This window comes from Coturnix japonica, chromosome 2 (genome assembly GCF_001577835.2).
Source record: "Coturnix japonica isolate 7356 chromosome 2, Coturnix japonica 2.1, whole genome shotgun sequence".
NCBI lineage: Eukaryota > Metazoa > Chordata > Aves > Galliformes > Phasianidae > Coturnix > Coturnix japonica.
The window spans coordinates 96,553,978-96,575,216 of NC_029517.1; the positions used below are offsets into that span (position 1 = coordinate 96,553,978).

A 21,239-nucleotide genomic window follows, 5' to 3' on the forward strand; every position below is an offset into this window, starting at 1 on the left:
TTTAAGTACACCAAAATCCAAGGAGTAAATCCTGCAGTTCCATTACAGTAAACACAACTATTCTCATACTGTAATTATTTTCTCTGGTAATGAACTGACTGAAAATAACAAATACTCCTAGCCTCAATAGTGATACCTTTTTGCACAGCAGCAGGGATGTGCTGAAGCCTCCAAAGTGACATACTTTCAATTTCCATGCAAAACTTTTTCCTTCGCTGTCTCTCCCGCTCCAAAGCTTCTTCTGCTGCCATACGATCAGCCTCCAGTCGCTTAATTAGCTTAGTAACTTCCAGTAGCAAAGCTGCTGTTTCCTGCTTCAAGGTTAATGTCTTGCTGTCTTTAAAAATACATTAAATATTATTTTTTATGAAAGCTTAATCATAGGCTCTTTAATCCAGCTTCATTCTGAAGACAAAGTTGTCCTGTCTGCATGCACCACAGTAAGCACAATTAGTTACGTGGCTCTTTAATAATACATTATCATTATTTCTTATGATAGCTTAAACTTACAGTCTATAGTGTACACTCAATATAAAGATAGCTTATTCACATGTATCAAGGCAAGCAAAAATTGGTTGCAAACAAAACTAGCATGCTTCTTCCAGCTGACTTCCAAAAACATACTAACAGAGATGGCACACAACGTTCATTTTTGTCTTGTTGCTTGGATAAGTAATTACCCCATGTTCTTCATTATCTCTTCTTTGTTGTTGTTGTTTTTAAAGAATACCTATTTTATGTTCCCTAGGGTACTCCTGGACTTCTTTAAGTTCTTCAGAATTCTAAGCATATTCAGTGAAGTATCTCAACAGCAAACATCACTGGTTTTCATTGTGATACAAATGGGCCATCAACATTTTAGTCTGGCTATCAAAAATACCCTAGCTAATTGTTTTGGGTAAAATATTTTTGAGGTCATCATCCTTAACCTGATCTACCAAACAAATAAACAAAACAAAACGAGAATTGCATGAATTACAGAATTCAAGACATTTCCATTTAAATTCTACAGGCAATGATCAGTGACTCCCCAAATCATCTTGATTAAAAGCTGTAAGCACTGAAAATAAGGATAGCTACTTAAAATCTGGATTTTAGCTTTGCTGCCATCAACAAAAACCTTATTATACCATTCACTGTAGACAGGATCAACTCAGGTTAGCAGCGCTGAAAAGATTGTAGTGTAAACTGCACACAGACTCCTGAATACTGAAAACAATTCATAAACATTTAATCTGAACAAAGATACCAACTGTAAGAAACATAACTTTGCGTCAGAAGTGTATTGTAGAAACCCTGCAACAGTGATGCAGTTACATGTGTTACTGAAATTAAATGAAAAACAAAATAACTTGTTCTGCTGGCTTAAAACAGTATAAATCTACATAGAAAAATGTATATTACCATCTTGCAAACAGAATGATTTCATGGTATTTAACACAACATTAAAAATCCATGTGTCTTTCACCTTGACAAATGATACACTGATAGATTTCAAAGGATGCACATATCATTTACATTAGATATATCAAGCAGCCAGCAAACATCATTAAATGCAAAGCATATATTAAATGAAAGCAAGTAACTATTTGCACTCATTCTGAGTACTATACTGGTTACCATAAAGAAAGCATTTTACCTTCAAGAGATACAATACCATCTTGAAAATCCAAATTAGTTGATAATGATAACCAGTTATCTTCATTAGATTCAGCACAGACCTGCTCTGTTATCCTGGGGATAAAATTCACTGTCACTAAAAAATTTTAGACTGAATTTAAAGTACCACTGTTACAAAAATATTACTTTCACTAAGTCAGAAGTGCCTTTCTTCAGTCTTATAGCTTCAGTCTTATAACTTAAATGCTGGGTTATATAGAGTAACTGTTAATAAAAAAGAATGCAAGTCATTCAAAAGAATTCTTAATTGTGTAACTTCCACATGAATGATTTTTCTTGTATTTATTAACAGAAATAAATATTACCTTAACATCTTGTACTTGCACAGATCAACTCTGTTCTTACATATTTGCCAAAGAAACCATTGATGATAAGTTGTTATTCTGCCCAAGTTCTGAACTGAAAGGATCGATATACTCTATACTTTGTAGACTCTTCTCAGCAGTAGAAGCATCAAGTGTCACCATCAGACACAGATACATTGCCACTGCAAGTCAGAAGTAGTTTCAGTTTTATTAGCTTAAAGGATGTAATTATTTCAGAGTCAACAATGAAGGAGAAGAATTGAAGATTTTTTAGAAACACAATGGTTTCATCAGTTTCCAGCAGAAAAGCTTTTGAAATCTTGGGAGATTCAAAAGCAGAAAAAAAGGAGGTTTTTGTTAAAATAAGATCAGGATAAATCTAACCTGCAAGTGAGAGAGGGAAAGAAATAATCCACATAATTAAAGAACAGAAGAAAACCAGAGGTCTCAGATGACTTCAAGAGGCTCATTAGCCTTCTGGAGTTGAGAAGAAGGTGATGAAGGATAACCACCACCCATATATGCCTATGTGTTCAGGTTAAAGAGCATATACAGGCCTGTCACATGCAGCTAAGACAAAATGAAATCTATAGTTAAACGCATACGTCACACATAAATGCATAATGTGAAAGTGTGGAGTTGAAAGCAATCCACAGAAATGTACTGATTCTGTGAAGCAAAAAAATAAAAATAAAATAAAATAAATTGATGCCTCCTTTGATTAACAGAGAATGCATCTCAGGTACTGGGAAAATTCTAGTAATGGAAAATAATAAGACATTTGATAAGGAAAACGGGACTTGGTGATGGAAGAGATTTCAAATTAGATACAGAAGCAGAAGTTCGGCGAAGAGGAGTTGGATAAATAAGCAAACACAAAATGACTCAGTAGTCATATCTGACACAAAGAAAAAATACACAGAGAAATAAAGGCTTTGTTGAGCAAAACAGCCAGAACAAGCTGAATGCATGAGATACGCTCTCCTCTTCAAACTCTTCTTTTTAATCATTGTAATGAGAACTACATCATAAAGTGGCCCACATCACAATTCATTCAATTTAAAATTACACAGTCAACTTTGTTTTGGGTATACTGTAACTTAAAGCAATGAGAGCTAAAAATGGGGATATTGGGCTGTATTTAAATACCTCAAACGAGGCACAATTTCAAAATTATCAATAATTGAACTACACAGCAAAAATTATCATTTAGATGGGTCCTGAAACCCAGGATCCCCTTGAAACTATGAATATTAAACACAGAATAGGGAACATATAAGAAATACTGCATGAACACTTTTGGTGTCCTGAAATAAGAATTTCCTGTAGGCACTATGAATGCTTAATTTAGATGTGTTTTGCACAATAGTATAACTTAGTAAACTTTGAAGTTCACAAAGAAGGCATTATAGTCACACTGTTTTTTCATCAAAAGATTACCTGACATTAAAACAAATACAACAGTTTGTATGATTTTGTATGCATAATTCTTACCATGGCTTTTTCTCCTCCTTAAACTCATGGTCATACTGCAAAATAAAGGACAAGTTCCTTTATACATCTCAGACGATGCATAACTTTAATAAAAAGGCTACTGGACTTTGTATTGTAAAAGGATCTAATTAGAGTGCATAGAGATCTATGTTTCTTAATACCTTAAAATAATTACAAAGCTTTTGAATTCTGAAAAACTGTAAGGATCTCCAAAAGATTGGTAATGAAACCCATTCTTTGTAAGTACGTGTTAAATATTACTCAGCTTTGTAATGCTATTTAAAATCCTTTTACATTGTTAATTATATTGCCACTCAATCTCTGTAATTTAATCTCAGAACTATTGGACAGTTTCTGTATGAACTTTCTGTGCTCTTCCTTCCTTAGACTTACATCCAGAACAGTGGATAACAGTGAATTAAAAGCAGCCAGGCAAATTTTTTGGACACAGAAACCTTATTAACTGCATCATAAGATTATAACAAAAGCTTATAACTACAATTACCACATACCCAAATAATTCCCAGTTTCCAAACAGTTCAGGAATTGGAAAGAATGATAAAGCATTTCACAAATCACTGCACAGGCTGTCTACCTTGCTTTTCATAATAAGAATATAGCAATGAGCATATGAGGTTTTCTATGTCAACTGGACACATTTACTGATGATATTTAATATACTAGTAGGGATGAGTACAAACTCATGTGCAGATACATAAAATCTAAGGCTCCCTATATTTGTAGGAGTATATTCATTTCAGTATATAAGCCTAATTTTGATTTTAAAAAGTATTCATGGACTACACACAGTACAGAAATCCCTTGTCTGTCCTCATCTTAAACCACAGTTGTAACAACGTCATTGTCTAGAGGCTGCAAATTGTCTTTAATCTCTGTATGTTTTTACACAAAATTAGAATTGGAAAAAACACAAGAGACTGCATATACATTAAAATGAATGAACATCTGGACAGATCAGTGTTTATTCATTTAATTCATGTATATTAATAACAAAATTATCACCCAAATAATTTTACTATTCTCACATTATTTTAACTAGAAGCGAATGAGGCAATACAAAATTCTCTATCAATGTTTATATTGTATATCAAGATATTGTTAGAGCTTATCCAATTTGGATTCCTCCAGTACCCATGCTGTAGTTGCAGAAATGCTCAGTGCAGAGCATTTAACAGTGTAGAAGACTGAAGTGTGATTGTCTTCCTGATGTACTTCAGTGATTACGACACAGTCAACACGGGAGCTAAATTATTTAAATATAACTTGTCTGCAATGGTAGAGATCATCCTTTACTGCAGTGTAGACATACACAAAACTTATTAAATATTTGGAAAACACTCCAATATGAATTATTTAAATAACACTAACCACATTCTCAAGGTAGTTAATGGGAAGGTTTTACTGTACTTTACAACAGAATGTATTGCATTCTTTCTTCACCTACCTACCCATTTTCAGCTTCCCTTTATTCTTGATTCTATTTACAAAACCTATAAAGGCTATGAAAACATCATATATTGCTAGAAAAAGGACCATTGCATTTTTGAATTCATGGCTTTCAGTAAGAGAGAAGAGAAAATTTAATCAAGGAATTGTTAAGTACTCTCTAGGAAAAAAAAACACTGCTTACTATAAAGGAGAGAAAATCACCATAGTAATCTTATTTAAAAATATACTTTATATAAAAAGTCTCAGCCATTTTCAACCATAAATGTACCTGTTGAAAGTACTTCTCTATCTTTACTTCCAACTCTTGAATGTGATGAATGGCTTTATTAATACATGGTAATGGGGTATTTACAAAAGCACAGCTCCGTTGCCTTGGGGCGGTCCACACATCTGCAGATACAATGAGAATACAGAATGTTGCCAAGCTTTACCTGCAGGCTGATACCAGATAGTTTGATACTTGGTTTTTGTCCATTAATTTGGAACCTGATAAACCTCAGTCTTGACCACTGGCTATGAGAATGCAACAGTTGTGTCTATTGCTATGCCCACTTTATGCAGAAAATGTTATTCCTTTTCAATATGAGAAGAGAGGGATTAATGAATGCATGAAAAAAATATGATGGAATAACATCAGAGAGATGAAATGTGATAAAAGTGGGAAGGTCAGAATATCAGTTTTCTATAATTAATTTTATACATTTAATCCCAAATGAATTGAGCTTGATGACTTTAGGTTAGTCTCCAGTGAAGATATTATCCGAAGAAAAAGAATAATATCAAAACCCCAAAAAGCAAGGCTGGAAGCTACTGCAGAAAAGCCTAAAGCCAAACAGAAGAGGTTTTACAGTCCAAAGAGGCAGGGTTAGCCAACTCCTGTACATATGATACTTGATGCCAATTTGCGTTGACTTCAATTTTATGAAGGGATGAAGTTCCAGAACAACAGTTTTGGAGCTGGGAAATTAAAGCTACAAAGCACATATGAACTGTTTCATAAGAACATACAGATTTCACAGCCACTTTCTGTTTCAAGCGTGCTAGCCTTACAATGACATAAATAAATTCCACTCTGTCACACTACTGAATGTTATCTATTTAATCAGTACACAGAAGGGGAATCTTACTGAAGGGATCACTAAAGCAAGTCATCAGGAATCACCATGAGACAATGAAACCTAGCAGTAGGCCAACTAAAAAAGTGTAAGCGGAACCTTAACTGATTATTTTCTGGGCAACACAGTGCTTTAATGTGTGTTGGAGATTCAGCATAAATAGCAATAATATTTATAGGGATTACACGGTAAAGTAGATACATCAGCAGACAATTTTCACATACAGTTTGTGGGTGTTTTTTTTGTGTTATTTTTTTTACTAATAATCTTTCAGTGCCTTAATTAAAATTGTCAGACTAAAAGATTAGAAGGCTGTGGGTCACATAAGGCCCTTTTAACATTATTTTATGACAAACAGCTTTATTAGAATGGAAAAGGCAGTTTGCAAAATTTTCTTGGAAAGACAGAGCCCACTAAAATGGATGCCAAAAACTGCCTGAGGATCTTCCTCAGCCTGTTTCTAGAGCCAGTGACCTTCTCAGGGTGTCTACACTGCACTATCCTAACTAAGCACACGTAGATTTTGGATTTTTCTGTGCTCACAGAAGTTCACATTTCCGGGTCAATATTATTTCAGTTTCACTTAGTTGCTTCTGCTGCTACTTTTTTTTTACTGTTTACCAAATGAATATTAATTTTGTTGTAAAAACTATTTAATGCCCTTACCTCATTAATACATCTAATACCTCAATTAAAAACAAACAAACAAAGGAACCACAGAAACATCTAAACTTTAAAATCTATAAAAAAAAAGAAAAAAAAAAGAAAAAAAAAGAAAAAAAAAGTGTATATGCCATGTGAAATTCAGCTAATTTTGTTTTCTTTAGGTAGAAAAACTGAACTGTGATTAGATGACTGAGCAACACCAATAAGTGAATGACTGATATTCAGAGTATACAAACGCATAATTGCTATGAAGAATTTTGAGAAGCATAACTGATAAAAACCATGAAAGATAAATAGCATTGCACACTATTAAAATAAGTTGAATATAACATACGTCTTAAATTTAAACCTTTCATTAAGCTATTTGAAAACCATATAGTAGAAGATATACTGACATACCTTGGGGTAGCTCATCAGTGTCCTTAGAAGAATAGGAAAACAATTGTGTTTCAAGCATTGTTGTGCGGTATTTTGCAGCCTAATGTTAAGAAAAAAACACTATATGTAGGTCACTCTAAAAATAATTCCTTCTATTTCCTACTGATACAAAGAGCACAATAACACTATTCAATAGAGAAAATTCTCAGCTACAAAACACTGTGTTTCAACACAGTCATCATCATTAGCTCTGCATTTTCTCCACAGGTGAACAAGAGCCTGAATGTCACGCTCATAAACGCCTGCACAAGCAGAGATGAACCACTGTCGATTTCACCACTGCTGAAACACACTGCCCACTGCTTTATTGTGCTCATATCCACTGGTTGGCCTCCATGTATGTTCAGCAAGCGTTCATGAATTTCAGTGGGTGCCATTTTTTCTGGAGGAATTTAGTAAGACACCTTTACTTCCCACACACTTCCATGTCAGATGCCAAAGACTGCTCCTCTGTTGCCATATGTAGTACAATAGCAAGACATAATGGAGAATTGGTGGAAAGGTTCAATCTCTACTGCTATAACTCTAACTTCCACCTATGACATTGTATGCCAACATCATAAAATAGAAGGCATTACTTTTGGAGCATTCCTCATATTAATCTCTTTCTTATTCTTGAGAGGACAAAAAGATCTGACAGTGGTAGGCACAGTCTCTCTGCTCAAGCAAAAAACGAACTGAATTCAATTATTAGAAATGAGCATCTGAATTTCCATTACCAGAAGAATCATCCAAATATGTTTTAAAGATGATTACGACCAATGCTCACACTACTAAGCATGTTAGTTATTTGATCCATCCCTTTACCCGTAATTAAAATATCATGTACAATAGCACAATATTTTATTTTTTCTTAAAGATTACTAAAGCTCAAACCTAGCATTTTCCATTCTGCTGTATATGTCTAAATGAAATACAGTAAATATTGGTTACCATAGTAACCACAGAACGGAAGAAATTTACTTTTGGCATAATTGCTGCATATGTTCATAGAAATCACATCTCCTATTCTAAGCATTAGAAACGTTGACACTTTTGAACTCCATTTTTAAAAAATAGGGTAATGAAGAAACAAAAAATGAGATCAAAAATTAACAGATATAATGCAAAATATTCTTGTTTAATTCATTCTCTTTTCTTTTACGCTTAGAATATATTATCCTGCATTTTATTAAACCACACAGTTAATTACTGTTTATCTTTTACTTAGTGATAATTAAGTCATTTCTGTTAACATTAAAATCAAAATACTACTTTGTAACATAAAATAGAATAATAATAAAACATTCCCAAAGTGTTAAAGAAATTTCATGAAAAAAAAAAAACAACATCCTGTAACAAACTTATTTCCTTTTCAGTGGCAATGTGTTTTACATTGAACAAGAATAAATCCACCTGTTTCTTTACTTTCAAGGAATAGTAGCAGAGGAAGGACTATTCTAGGCAGGCTGTCTTACAACAGCATCATTTTCTCAACTGCATTAAAACATACACCCAGCAAGGACAAATTAAGCAAATTCAACCAGTCTGTGATTTAGCTACAGACTCCCGTACGCTTCCTTATCAGCTGTCAGAATGAATCAAAAGTATCTTAAAAGAAAAAATAATACATCAAGAAACCAAAAAAACAAACAAAGAACCCAAAACCAAACAACACACACACACAAAGAAACACACAGCAAATCAACAACAACCCTTTGGTCACACGAAAGGTAGGACCGTTGGACTTGCATGCTTTTACTTCAACACTAGAATTATTCCATTATTTACCTTTCCAAGCTTGTTTGCTCAGTATCTTAGCACTGCGTTAGCTGTTTCAGAATCTCCTTATGTTGCTTAAGTTCATGACCTACCTTTCATTTGAATTTTCAGAAATAAAAACATCAGAATTTCAGAAAGCATTTGGTAATACAAAACAGAAAAATAAATAAGTTCTAGATAAATATATATATATATAAGTGTGTGTGTGTGGTAAAAAGAGGATTATTCCGGAATAACATATGAATGAAAGATCATTTTAGCATTTAGAAATGGTTATTTTTTCACACCTGATGAGCTCTCTGTTACCATAAAGAGCAGAGAAAAGCTGCTAAAAACATTTTACAGCCCCAAAAAGGCAGCAGTTCCCATAACCATTAGAATCAACGAAGTCTGATTTTACACAGATTCCCCAGAGAAACCAAAATCTTCCTGGATCCTCCAAAGAGGAGGATTCCTTACACAGCTTCCTTAGCTATTCCCTCCAGTCACGTGCATGTGGTATGACTGGTTTGGAACTTGATAGATGTTCACTGGCTAACCAGAAAAACAGTGGATTAAGCTAGCTGACCGCTATCCTGCAGAATATGTAAAAAGTTAACTTATAGCAATATATCATTGCTTATAACTTATATTTCTTACATGGGAGTAAATAATTTGAGTCTTTCCTCCCTCTACTTAGCTGCCAGTTTTCATGGAACTTGTAGGAACGAATGTCTTTGAGACTCTAACCCATCAAATCTGGTTGAAATTTCACAGAATCACAAAATCATTAAAATTGAGAAAGACCTCTAAGATGCCCCAGTCCAACCATCAGCCCATCCCCACCATGCCCACTGACCACGTCCTTCAGTAGATGAGACAGAACTAAAACTGGAATGGGACAACATAAGGGCAAAATGACAGAGAATCTAAAAAGCAAATAAATTAAAAAAAAAAAGAAATGGTGTATTTAATTAAGCAATTTCAGAATTCCAGAACAGAACAGAAGGGGGGAAAACTAAGTGGGAATTTAATTCCTTTTTTAGGCATAGTAGAATGTGAAGACAGACTTCATTTGCAAAATAATGCCTCAATTAACTGAAAGATCCAAGGCAGTTTCAACTAAATCCAAACCATTTCTAACAAATGTTGTTGAACCTGCTTTAAAGTCTTTTAGTGACAGCTTTTAAAAGGAATCTGCAAAGTTAAACCAAACTCAACCATCTTCACCATTAGTCAGCTTCCCTAAAGTATAATGTAATCTTGCCATACCTCTATGGACACAGAAAATAATGGATTACTTTCATATTGTAAACAATTTACTTAACATCTGAGAACTGCTTTCTCTTCCTTGTTATACACTAAACTGATAAAATACTTCTAACCCCTCTACTTTTATATCTTTATTGTTTTTCCGCTGCTTTCCTCCACTTTCTTTTCAGCTGGTTCAGGTCCTTCCAGACGTTCCCTGAAGAGGATATGGCTTTCCAGCTGATGCCTCAGTGCTAAGAAGAATGGAAGTATTACACAACGCTTTTGGTTTCATATCCTGGTGTAACACTTGGTGCTGTCACAACAGCAGGATACTTGTTTTTGTTTTTAGCACTATAAACTATGGATGTTCTACTACCTTACCTAGCACTTTCTTCTCCTAAATATAAATAACATGCATAGAACATCGTACTTTATACTTGTTTTTACTTATTTACACCTTATTCCCTGACTTCTCCAGACCATTTCAAATCGCAGGTGATCCCGTCCTGCACAATGCTTGCAGCTCTTCCCAGCAAGGCACTTTGTCCCTATGGAGGCATTTGGAAAGCTCCTGTGGTGCGGCTGCTCAGAGCACCTCCATTGCTCCTCAGTGCCACCAGTAAGATATGGTGTGTTCCTAGCATGACAATGCCATGCTGTTTAAAAAATTAATTTTTATAATTAAAAAAAAAAAGAAGAAGAAGAAGAAGAAGAAGAAATAAGCATTTAAAATGCTGCACCCATCTTGATTTGATTTTCCATCAAGTTGTATGTACTTTATTCTTTTATGTTTAGGAGGAACTTGCAGTTAAGCGGTAATTTTAGCTACTATGTATATTATATAAGTAGTTTAGTTGGAAAGATTAGGAAAAAAATGAGTTGAAAATTTGGCAGGCTCACGCAGTCTATTTAAAATTTGAGAAAAACGAACACAACATGCTGCTAAATAACATGAAATTGCATCTGTGCATTTTCTAGCTTAAAGAGATCTTGCCAAACTCCAAACCAAGTGCTGAGTAACCATAAAATCATTCCTTTGTTCAGCTGGAGCAAGATGTGTTTCGTGGCACCGCTCAGATCTGAGCAGCTAATTAATTCTTGATGCTGCCTCGTTTTAAAAATAAGATTAATAGAAAATCTTGTTAAAAATAAAGTAGAACATTATTTTTAAGTATACATTTTCAGGCAGTCTGTTTATAAACATTCAAAAGGAAAGGCTAACATGTACATTTCAATATAGCTACATTAAGAGCACATTTCTGCTCCTGTGTGCTATGACACCTTTAGAAGACAAAAGCTCCAAGTCCAAATTGTAACATGACAAAAAAAAAAAAAAAAAGAAAAAAAAAAACAGAGAGAAGACTGATAACTTAGGAATCATCCATACCCTCAAGATGAGTGCAACTGCTGTTTTCTCAAGCTCATGCTTCCTTATTATCCTTATTCCCTTCCAGAGTGACACATCCTGAATCACAAATCTTTTTATCCATGAAATGTGACTGTTAACTTTACTCACTGCTTGTGCTCTATGATTCAGTAATTAAATTTTCAGACAAAGCTAAAAATACAGAATAAAATGAATACTAAAAAAAAAAACAACAAAACAAAACTTCATGAGATTTTATTACATATTTGAGCAAAAAGAATGTGGAAGTGGCTTTTTTTTCCCCCCCCTAAAGTTATTCATTCTGTCTCTAAATTCCTTCTCCACAGCTATTTTCTCAAATGCATAACAGTTCACAGAGTGTACACAGATCAAAATTCATGTAAATATATTTTTCTTTGTTTTTCTTTTTTCTTTTCTTTTGCTAGGCAGAGAGTTTAATTTCCTACCCACATGCACAGACTGGAATAATGCTTGATGCCTTTCCTCATTTTGAGTGATGAATTACGCCAATACAAAGTCCTTCCATATACATGGGTAAAGCCAGCCTAGGACTAGGACGGCAATGCTGTATCTACCTTACCACAGTTAGTGGCACAAGTGTTGTGTATCAAGTCCCTTGAGCTCAAACCGAAAGGTCTCTGCAATTCAAATTTTCATAGTTTCTCATTGCTTCTTGCTTATGCTATGAAGGCAAAGATACAGCAAACCAGACTTTATTCTGCAAAGTGTCTAATGTCCAACTTTGAGATGTGGAATTCTAAAGCAGTTGTAAATCACTTTGCAGGCACACTCCCTAATCTCAGTAGTTTTCTGCTGCAACTACTATAGTGATGCCTAATCAGGAAACCCACAGATAAGCCTTTGCCTTATGAGATTTTTATCACTTTACAAATAATGCTCATTCTTACCCACTTAATATCTATTCCTACTCCAAACTCTCTTTTAACTACAAGCATAATCAAGAAAAATAATTTCACTGTCATTTGAATCAATTTCACCAAAAATTCCAGGGGATTTTAACAGATGATACAAAATATTTAGGGGCAAATACTGCAGTATTAACTTTTGCGTGGATCATAATCTTCCAAATGACGCTTTCATCCAAAACTGCAGCAAGTACTGAAAGAGGAATAAGAAATTTCTCTATTTTATGTCCAAACTGAAATTGATTTCTGTATTTAACACTGGCACTATCTCACTAAAGAAAGAGGCTGAAGCCCCATGAGGAGCAACATTAAAAGGCTGCAGACCAAACACCTCCACAACTTCAGCAGATCCCTAAATTCCTGAAAGCATAGTCAAAAAGTATTTCATTCTGTTAGCAAGCACTGAGGTGGTGGAGTCACCAACACTGGGGGTGTTCAAGGAAAGACTGTATGTTGTGTTGAGGGACATGGTTTAGTGGGAGCTATTGGTAATAGGTGAACCGTTGGACTGGATGATCTTTTAGGTCTTTTCCAACCTTGGTGATTCTATGATTCTATGATTCATAGTACATTTCACAAGCAAGGCAATTTGAAAGAATAGCTTAGTTCCCTAACAAACATGATCACATATTGGATTCTCACTTGGGATCATGACCAACCTCTCAACTTCCAAACCACATCTCAGTATGACCAATAAGGAAGAACTTGCAAAAAGGACCGTTGACGGGAATATATCCTGGTGAAACATGATAGCTGATGCTTTAAGATGTTTGATACATGTTTCCTCAATCTTCACTCAGGTTCCCACAAATGGAATGTGACCAGAACTTCACAACATTGTGAGCTAGGTCACGTTCACTAAACCTGCCACAAATTCCCCTATTCCTCGTTAACTACTTTCCCAAAGAAATAACAAGACAGATGGGAACCAGACACCAGTTAGCATCGCTGCAATAACAGCTGCCCCTACTTTCCATACTGTTTCCAAACTATGTTCAAAGTCTGCTCCAACACAGTGCTACTGTGGAGTGAAACTCCATTCTTCAAATAATAACCCGAGCTTTCAGAAGTTAACCAAACTCTGGTACAACTTTCACATCAACTCTTTCTACGTTTTCTACCCTTATACATATTGTTAAAGAGAGGAAAAAACTACCTACCGCCGGGGCTGCGCAGCCCTGCCCACCGCCGGCGGTGGCAGCGCCGCCTCCAGCTACTCCCTGCTCCGCCGGGCGGTGGGTGGTGAGGGACCGGCCGGCGGCCGTTTGGCCGTTCCCCTGGCAGGGGGCGGGGGAAGCCGGCTGGGACTCCGTTCTGAGTCCGTTAGGTCTCCCTTGAGACCTACAACAATCCCAGTTCTTTCAGCCTCTCCTCATAGTGCTTGTGCTCCAGACCCCTCAACAATCCTGATCATTAACATTGCTTGTGTAATTGTAATAGGTATATGATCAGCTTTCTGCACTTCTCCCTTATTTTAAAGTTGGAACATAAAATTAAGCTGGGGAAATGACTGCTGTCAGCAAGTTGAGAGCAGCAACCCTTCCCATCTACTCAGCACTGCTGAACACTTTGTCCAGTTGAACCTCTTTCGCCCAGCACAAGGGAGACCAGGATGTAGTGGGGAGAGTCCAACACAGGGCAATGAATATGACTAAGGGCTTGGAGCTCCTCTCCTGTTAGGAGAGTCTGAGAGCAGGGGCTGTCCAGCCAATGGAAGAAAAGGCTTAGGGAAGATGTCAGCAATATGGATCAATATCTGAAGGGAGGGTGCAAAGAGGACAGAGCTCTGCTCCTTGGAGACCTTCAGCAGCAGGGACATGGGCCGGGGTCCATGCTCTGGTGTCCCTGATGGAGAAGGGGGTGAGCCTGATCGACCCAGAGGGCACTGCCAGCCTCAGCCATTCTGGGGTGCTGTGATTCATCCAATGAGAGGAATTAAGAACATTGTCACATATGGGACTTCAAAACTATCCTTAACTCTCTGATGATATTGCATTTAAATAGATATCTCAAAATAGATACCCTTTGATAGAGAGCAGCAACAAAGTAAAACTCTTCAATACTCTAGAAAGCTATGAGGCAGAAGAAGAAATATTACGTTCCTAGATATTTACAGGCTTTGAAAACACAATTTTAACCTTGTGATAACTGTGTACTAAGTCTGAAGAGAGATTGTGTATATTTTTTGTTTTTCAGGCTAACTCCAAGGCCTCTGACCACCATGATTATTTCACACATTTCTCGTATTGAGATTTATCACTACTTATTTGACAGTACACAATTTCTGCCATCTTCTAGGCTTTTCCAAGGAGAAAGAAAACCACTTTTGAAGTGGTAAAGAGAGCTCTTTTGAATCACAGGTTTATGGCAAGTTTCAGTGTTAATGTGTTTGATCTTATGGAGCAGTTATCGATCTTGGTAGCTATTGTGAGACAAAGAACAAGTCGCATCTTTTGAATGTTACCATAAGAGTGGTGTGGTCATCTTTAGTTGCAGAATTTCCTGAAAAAATATAGAAAAAAATCATTTAGATAGCTGTCAGCTATCTAATATATTTGAAAAATTTAGATTGTGTTAGTAAAAGCTAGATTTACCCAAAAGTTGAATGTCTTTGTAGTTAGCTCCATAATTTATTCATAAATGGGAATAAAGCTTCAAGAATATATTAATATATTCATTAATCACATAGAAAGTATTTCCTGGTACGGTTTTTCTTTTTATATTAGAATAGCACAAAGATTTTTCTCGCAGCTACATGTCTTCAGAAGTAGCATCAATGTCGTCCAAAAGAAGCAGGACTAAGGACGTGACATTTTACTCATAAGTAACTCATGTCACATTTTTAGGGTTTAGAATTATGAAGTTATAGACATATATACCATGAACATAAAAACAGCCATGCAGATAATCAACTCCTAATTAGTGTGATAGTGTGTCCAGTGAATGTGTTTGCATCATGCCATTTATTTCAGCCCGCATGTGCTGCAACAGAATGTAGTTAAACTATAAGCTGCTTACACCTCAGAACTGAATGTTGAGTTGCAATACTAAAATTCAGGGCCCACTGCTTTTATCTTCTGCATTGTAAATGAGAATTCTGTACTTGTATGACTAAAAAAGTTAAGTTAAAAAAAAAAAGCAAACACAGCACTGTGTATTTTTTTCCATTAAAAGAGAAGATGAAAGAACAATTATTACAGAGATGTTTGGCCATCTCAGAAGAGGCACTAGATCTGCAGCCACAACAGTATTTCTGCACCTAACTGGAGTCTGGGAAGTTAGCCCAACACTTTCCTTCAGAATGGGGTGCCTACAAGCAACAAACTCAAAAACTCAGCTCCTGAGTTTGCACCAAGCAACATCCTCTTTCTGCTATCATTCTGTGTTGTATCTAAAAGAATGGCATGGAGGTGCCTTGTCTCAGTTGGCTGAAACTGCTTTGAATTAGGATGTTGGTAACACAAAAACTTTCCTTCTCTTCTTCATTTCTACTTTTTCGTACTTAATTGCTATTAAATTATATTTGTTGTGTAAGTTATGTATTTAATTACATAAATAGAAAACATAACTGACTAGAACTTAATACAAGTTTCTAGCACATTGCCAAAACAAGGCAGTCCAAGTCACCCTGCAGCGCTAGCAAGGATATATAAAGATGAAGTCCCTTTCCAAGATATTATGTGTTACAAATGTCTTAGCAGATATAAGGAGAAAATCTACTCTTTAGCAGTGAGCTGTTTCATTAAATACATTTTTAGAACAAAACTAGGTCCTAAAGTTGCCTTCTAGGGTAGTTTTACATTTTCAGCCTTTATGCAGAATGTTAATAATACAGTAACGTCTAATGTGGGAAAATGGAATCCAGGATCCAGATTCATTTCATATCATCTGCCTTCAACAAATCAAGCAGAGCAAAATTAATTACATTTAACATAGTAAGCTGCCCATTGCACAACTTTGAGGAACTGCTAGCATGTTGGAAGGATGTTTTCTCCCTGGGTTGGCTGATCCAAGTATCAGCTTACTGGATAGAAGCAGCTCTATACATATCATAGGATCATGGAATCATAGAATGGGTTAGAAGAAACTTTTAATATAATCTAGCTTCATATAGCAACCCCCTTGCTATAGCAGGATAGGGACACTTCCCTCTGGACCACGTTGCTCAAAGACCCATCCCAGCCTGGCCCTGAGTGCATCAATTGAGGGAACATACACAACCCCTCTGTGCAACCTGTTCCAGTGTCTCACCATGTTCTCAGTAAATAATTTCTTCCTGATGGCTAGAATCTACCTTCTTCCAGTTTAAAACCATTTCTCATTGTCCTGTCACTACACATCCTTCTAAAAAGTCCCTCCTCAGCTTTTCTATAGGTCACCTTTAGGTAATGGAAGGCCATGTATGTGTATGTATATATGTTTTTCTTTCTAATGCCTGAAAATAAAAATATTACTACAGAGCAAACAGAATTTTTAATTTGCATAAAACTTCCTTTATATTTACTGTGAAAAGCCACAATTTGGTTCTTTATGACTAATTTCCACTACACACATTTTTCACTTTGGCTGTGAAAGCAAATACTCAATTATTCATGCAACCCTTTAGAACAGGCTGTGGTTATAACAATGCTGAAAAGCCTAATGTTGTACTTAAAAATGGTGTCTTGGCTGCCTAAAGCAATACTCTTGCTCAGGAAAATTATCACGACCCCTTGTGAAAGCACAACTTTCCACAAGCTGAATCACAAGTACTGTGACCAACAGAAGCACTTCTGTAAGGTCAGCACCTCTATGTACATAAATGTGATCTCTGTTGTGTTATCTAACAGTGGCTGGAATTCTGTGTGATGCTCGTGCATCTCTTTTTATCTAAGTGCTGTTGAGTCCTGTAAGCCTAAAATAGACTGTCAGTAAAGGAATAGAGCTACTCATATGTGCCTAGTTAGTTTCTGTTGAACAACTGATAGAGATCATATCTGGTATCAAAATACAGCATACAGTGAGACTGACATTGTCTTAGCACCACAATGCAGTAACAGATGCAAATTCTTGTGACAGAGTTGTTAATAACCCAGAAGCTGCTGTCTTGATTTTAAATAGAAGAGTTCCCTACTCAGATCAGAGAAGGAGAACAAGATGAGGCATGTGAAGATAATGCACACAAACACATGCTACAGGCATAATACAAATTTAAAAGAGACAGTAGAAACAAAGGCATTAATAATAGATATGGAAATGCATCACTGCATGGCATGGAAATAATACTGTTTGTGAAATTTTAGTTGACTTTATATTCATTTAAAGATATGTTATAGATTGGAAAATCCTGAATCCTAGACTTACAAATAACATAAGAGTCAATTTTAGGAAAATAAGTGAAAACAAAACATTCATTTAAGCCTGATGAGAATTAGGATTTTTGCATTTTTTGCACTAAATACATCTTTGTATAGGAACTACTAAAACACTGATCTGTATTTCTACATAATACAGCCATATGCACATTGATGTATGATTGTGAGAAGTCCAAACTAAAAATTTATCCATTAGCAAAAGCAATATCAGTTGCTATTCTACTGACTCACTGTCATTACTTCTCTTTCCAAAATTCTGACTTTCCAGCAACATAATATTGTGAATCTTCATGCTAAATGGCATCCAATGGCCACTGAGGTCAAATAAACCTTCCACAGGCCACTAGCGTGTGAATTAACATATACATGCTCCCATGTTCAAAAACAGCCCCACACAGAAGAGAAAAAAAATAAAAGAGAAAAAAAAACCACACGCACATAAAGAACAACACATATTCTTTAAATAATTTTTGAACTTAAAAAATTATTCAAATTAATAGAGAAAAGCATACATATCCTTTCATACTTGTTTCACAACTGAGCAACAATACATGACTGCGTACCGTGGTAGCCTGCTTTAACAGATATAGATGGAAAGCATGTTTATACACAACATAATAATAACAGCAGCACAAAGCAGTGGTGTAAACATGAGATGCTTTTTCTCTTTTTTACAGTTTTCCTGTAGAATTTACAATAAACATAACAATGAGAAAAACAGCCAATGCAAATATCTCCCAAAGTGCATTGTTGGCAACCAGAAATGTTTACCAACTTGGAAGCAGCCTAGAAGCTGATGCCAATAACTCTATCTTATATCCCACATACAGAAAGCAATGATTTTTTCAACTATTTGTTATATAGCTTAAATGAAACTTTGGGAAAATGCTTGAAGAAGGATAAAAAGAATAATGGCTCTCATAACATTCTTTGTTTTTTTCAGACTGCAATTGATATACCCCAAGCCGCATTTCCCCTGTTTGAACTGCCATTCCAAACTTCTGTCACAGAAGGCCTAAGGTCTTAATATTGCGTAGTTTTGATTGGCTTTCAAAAAGGAGGCAGATTAAATAACTTAGAGTGTATTGTTTTCTAACTATCAGCATGTTTCTGATATAACTCAAAGCCTTAAATCTTGAGTATTTGCAGAGACTTGTGTACATGCAGAAGCAATTCTCTTATGTCCTTATTTATAACTAAGAGTTTGAAATCTTACTAAAAGAGCCCTCATAGCAAAACTTGGAAAGACTCTAATATGGAGATATTTTTTCCTGAATTTCAGTGATTTTTGTTATGAGTTTAATGAACTTTAAGTCTCATTAACACTTCATGTAATTCAGAAATGGCTATCGTTTGATAACATTTGCTTTAGTTGGAGAAAGTAGCATTCTTATGTCACCTCATTATCACCATACTATTGAACAAAAATATTTTTCTATTTGCATTATATTTTCATGGTACAGTACATAGTGAGAACACAACACTAAATAACACACACAAAGGAATGTATTCCTTAACCATATCAGCCTGCGCCAGCATGTAAACGAATGCCTTACTATCATTGCTTTTAATTGCTTACTAAATAACTGCACATATCTACTTTAAAGGGAAAAAAAGAAACCATGTGGACTTGTCAAAAATAGATAATTGCATTATTATTATTATTATTATTATTATTATTATTATTATTAATAATAATAATAATAATAATAATAATAATAATAATAATAATTCCCTTTCTATACAGTAATTAAATATGCACTTAGTCTTATCACTTACACCTGGATATGCCACAGTTATAATTTCTAACCTCCCCATATTTCAAACAAAATTACCTTTCCAGGTGAAAATGGTCTATAGCAAGATCCTTCCAGGACCTTTAATTTAAAAAATACCATGGCAGAAAAGAGATTAAGTAAAGGCTGTTATAAATTGAGTAAAATAGAACTAACTGATGCAATATTTGGAATTCTCAGAAAGTGCTAACACTGCTTATATCTTGAAAGTGAAAAATCTTCCCAGAAGCTCTATAGTGCTCTACCTAGAATTTTAATTAAATGAAGATTCACTATTTTATCATTTAGAGTTTTACCTACTCTGCTGGAGAATAAACGAGAAGCCAGAGGGATTCAATCTACAGGGAACAAGGCAGAGTCTCAAAAAGCAATGCTTGCCTGATGAAGGAGTTGTCTGAAATAAAACAAGAAAGTAGATGCAGCTGGGTCTTTTGGTTTTGGCTTTTCTGTTGTTGTTGTTTTGGGTTTTTATTAATAAAATACAAATGGAGGAAGGGATTTCATTCTAAATCAGAATTTCCAAATGTAAATTTCGTGTTTATAGTGAAATGGTATTAAAGTGTCAAACTGAAACATTTTCCTTTTTTCCCTTACTGAAGGCAGTAGTTCCCTGCTGATGTTACAGACATCTTTTGCTTCAACTCCAAAATGGTTTCTTCAGAAAACACAAATATTCAGATTTATCTTTTCATTTCTATGAAGAGCTCTTCTGTAATGGCTTCACACTGTACAAAACCAGAATCTACAGAGAATAACATTCTGTTGGCCATGGAAATACATTACCTTCATCTTCATTTGGGGACTCACAATTTATTAACAACATTTGCTCTGCAGTCTGTTTCTAAAAAGAGCAAGTGTTCCCATAATAACACTGTCCATGGTAATTTTTTAAAGCTGTTACATATATGGAAATAATCTAAAACATTCATTGGTATAGGAAGTTTATATATTTATATATTTATATATTTGACACACAGAGATTTTTCTGTAATCTTTATGTACTGTCACATTCAAACAAAGATCATCCTCCCAAATCAGGTACTTTCTTCTGTGACTTTCACAAGAAAAATATCTAACCAGAGATTAACAAATGGAAATAACAATTCCCACCACATAAAATTAAGTTAAATAATTAAAATAAAATTAGTTCGAAATACCCATTGTACTACTCACTGCATGACTCACTATTCTGTTTCCCAAATGGTATGTAATTGTGGCACTAACCTATCTCTGATTATTTTGTATATCTTTTCTCTGGGCTTAATTTTTGATCGACACCCAGAGACAGATTATACTCTCAGTTCTGGCAAAAATGAGGTAACTGTGAAAAGATATGTTTAAGCAGAAGCCAAGGATTTTAAATGCTCTCATAATTCTGAAATATTTTTGTTAATGAAAGTAATTTAGTGTTCATTTATGATGAAAGAAAATGAGTACTACAGAAAAACAATTAAACATGCCAATCTTTTTCTGCATCTGATTTGCATTTTTCTAGAGTGCTATTATGAAATAGTAATTTAGTAATTAATTCTTACTTTTGATGAGGAACTAGTTTAAATAAATTTTGAATGGTATCCTAAAGAAGGCTGTCGATTTAAACAGAAGACCTCATGT

General features: G+C 35.1%; 1 protein-coding gene across 1 annotated transcript in view; it reads right to left on the bottom strand.

Moving 5' to 3' along the window:
- The window catches only part of CCDC178 (coiled-coil domain containing 178), a 153,200-nt gene extending 138,241 nt beyond the window's left edge, over positions 1–14,959 (bottom strand). Inside the window, exons 1-7 of the mRNA XM_015855502.2 lie at positions 14,940–14,959; positions 13,636–13,816; positions 7,130–7,208; positions 5,218–5,339; positions 3,480–3,514; positions 1,640–1,734; positions 137–337 (exon numbers count right to left, since the gene is read on the bottom strand). Of these exons, the coding sequence (XP_015710988.1) occupies positions 137–337; positions 1,640–1,734; positions 3,480–3,514; positions 5,218–5,339; positions 7,130–7,208; positions 13,636–13,816; positions 14,940–14,959 (733 nt within the window). The remainder of the gene's footprint in view (positions 1–136; positions 338–1,639; positions 1,735–3,479; positions 3,515–5,217; positions 5,340–7,129; positions 7,209–13,635; positions 13,817–14,939) is intronic.
- Between the last annotated feature and the right edge of the window lie 6,280 nt (positions 14,960–21,239).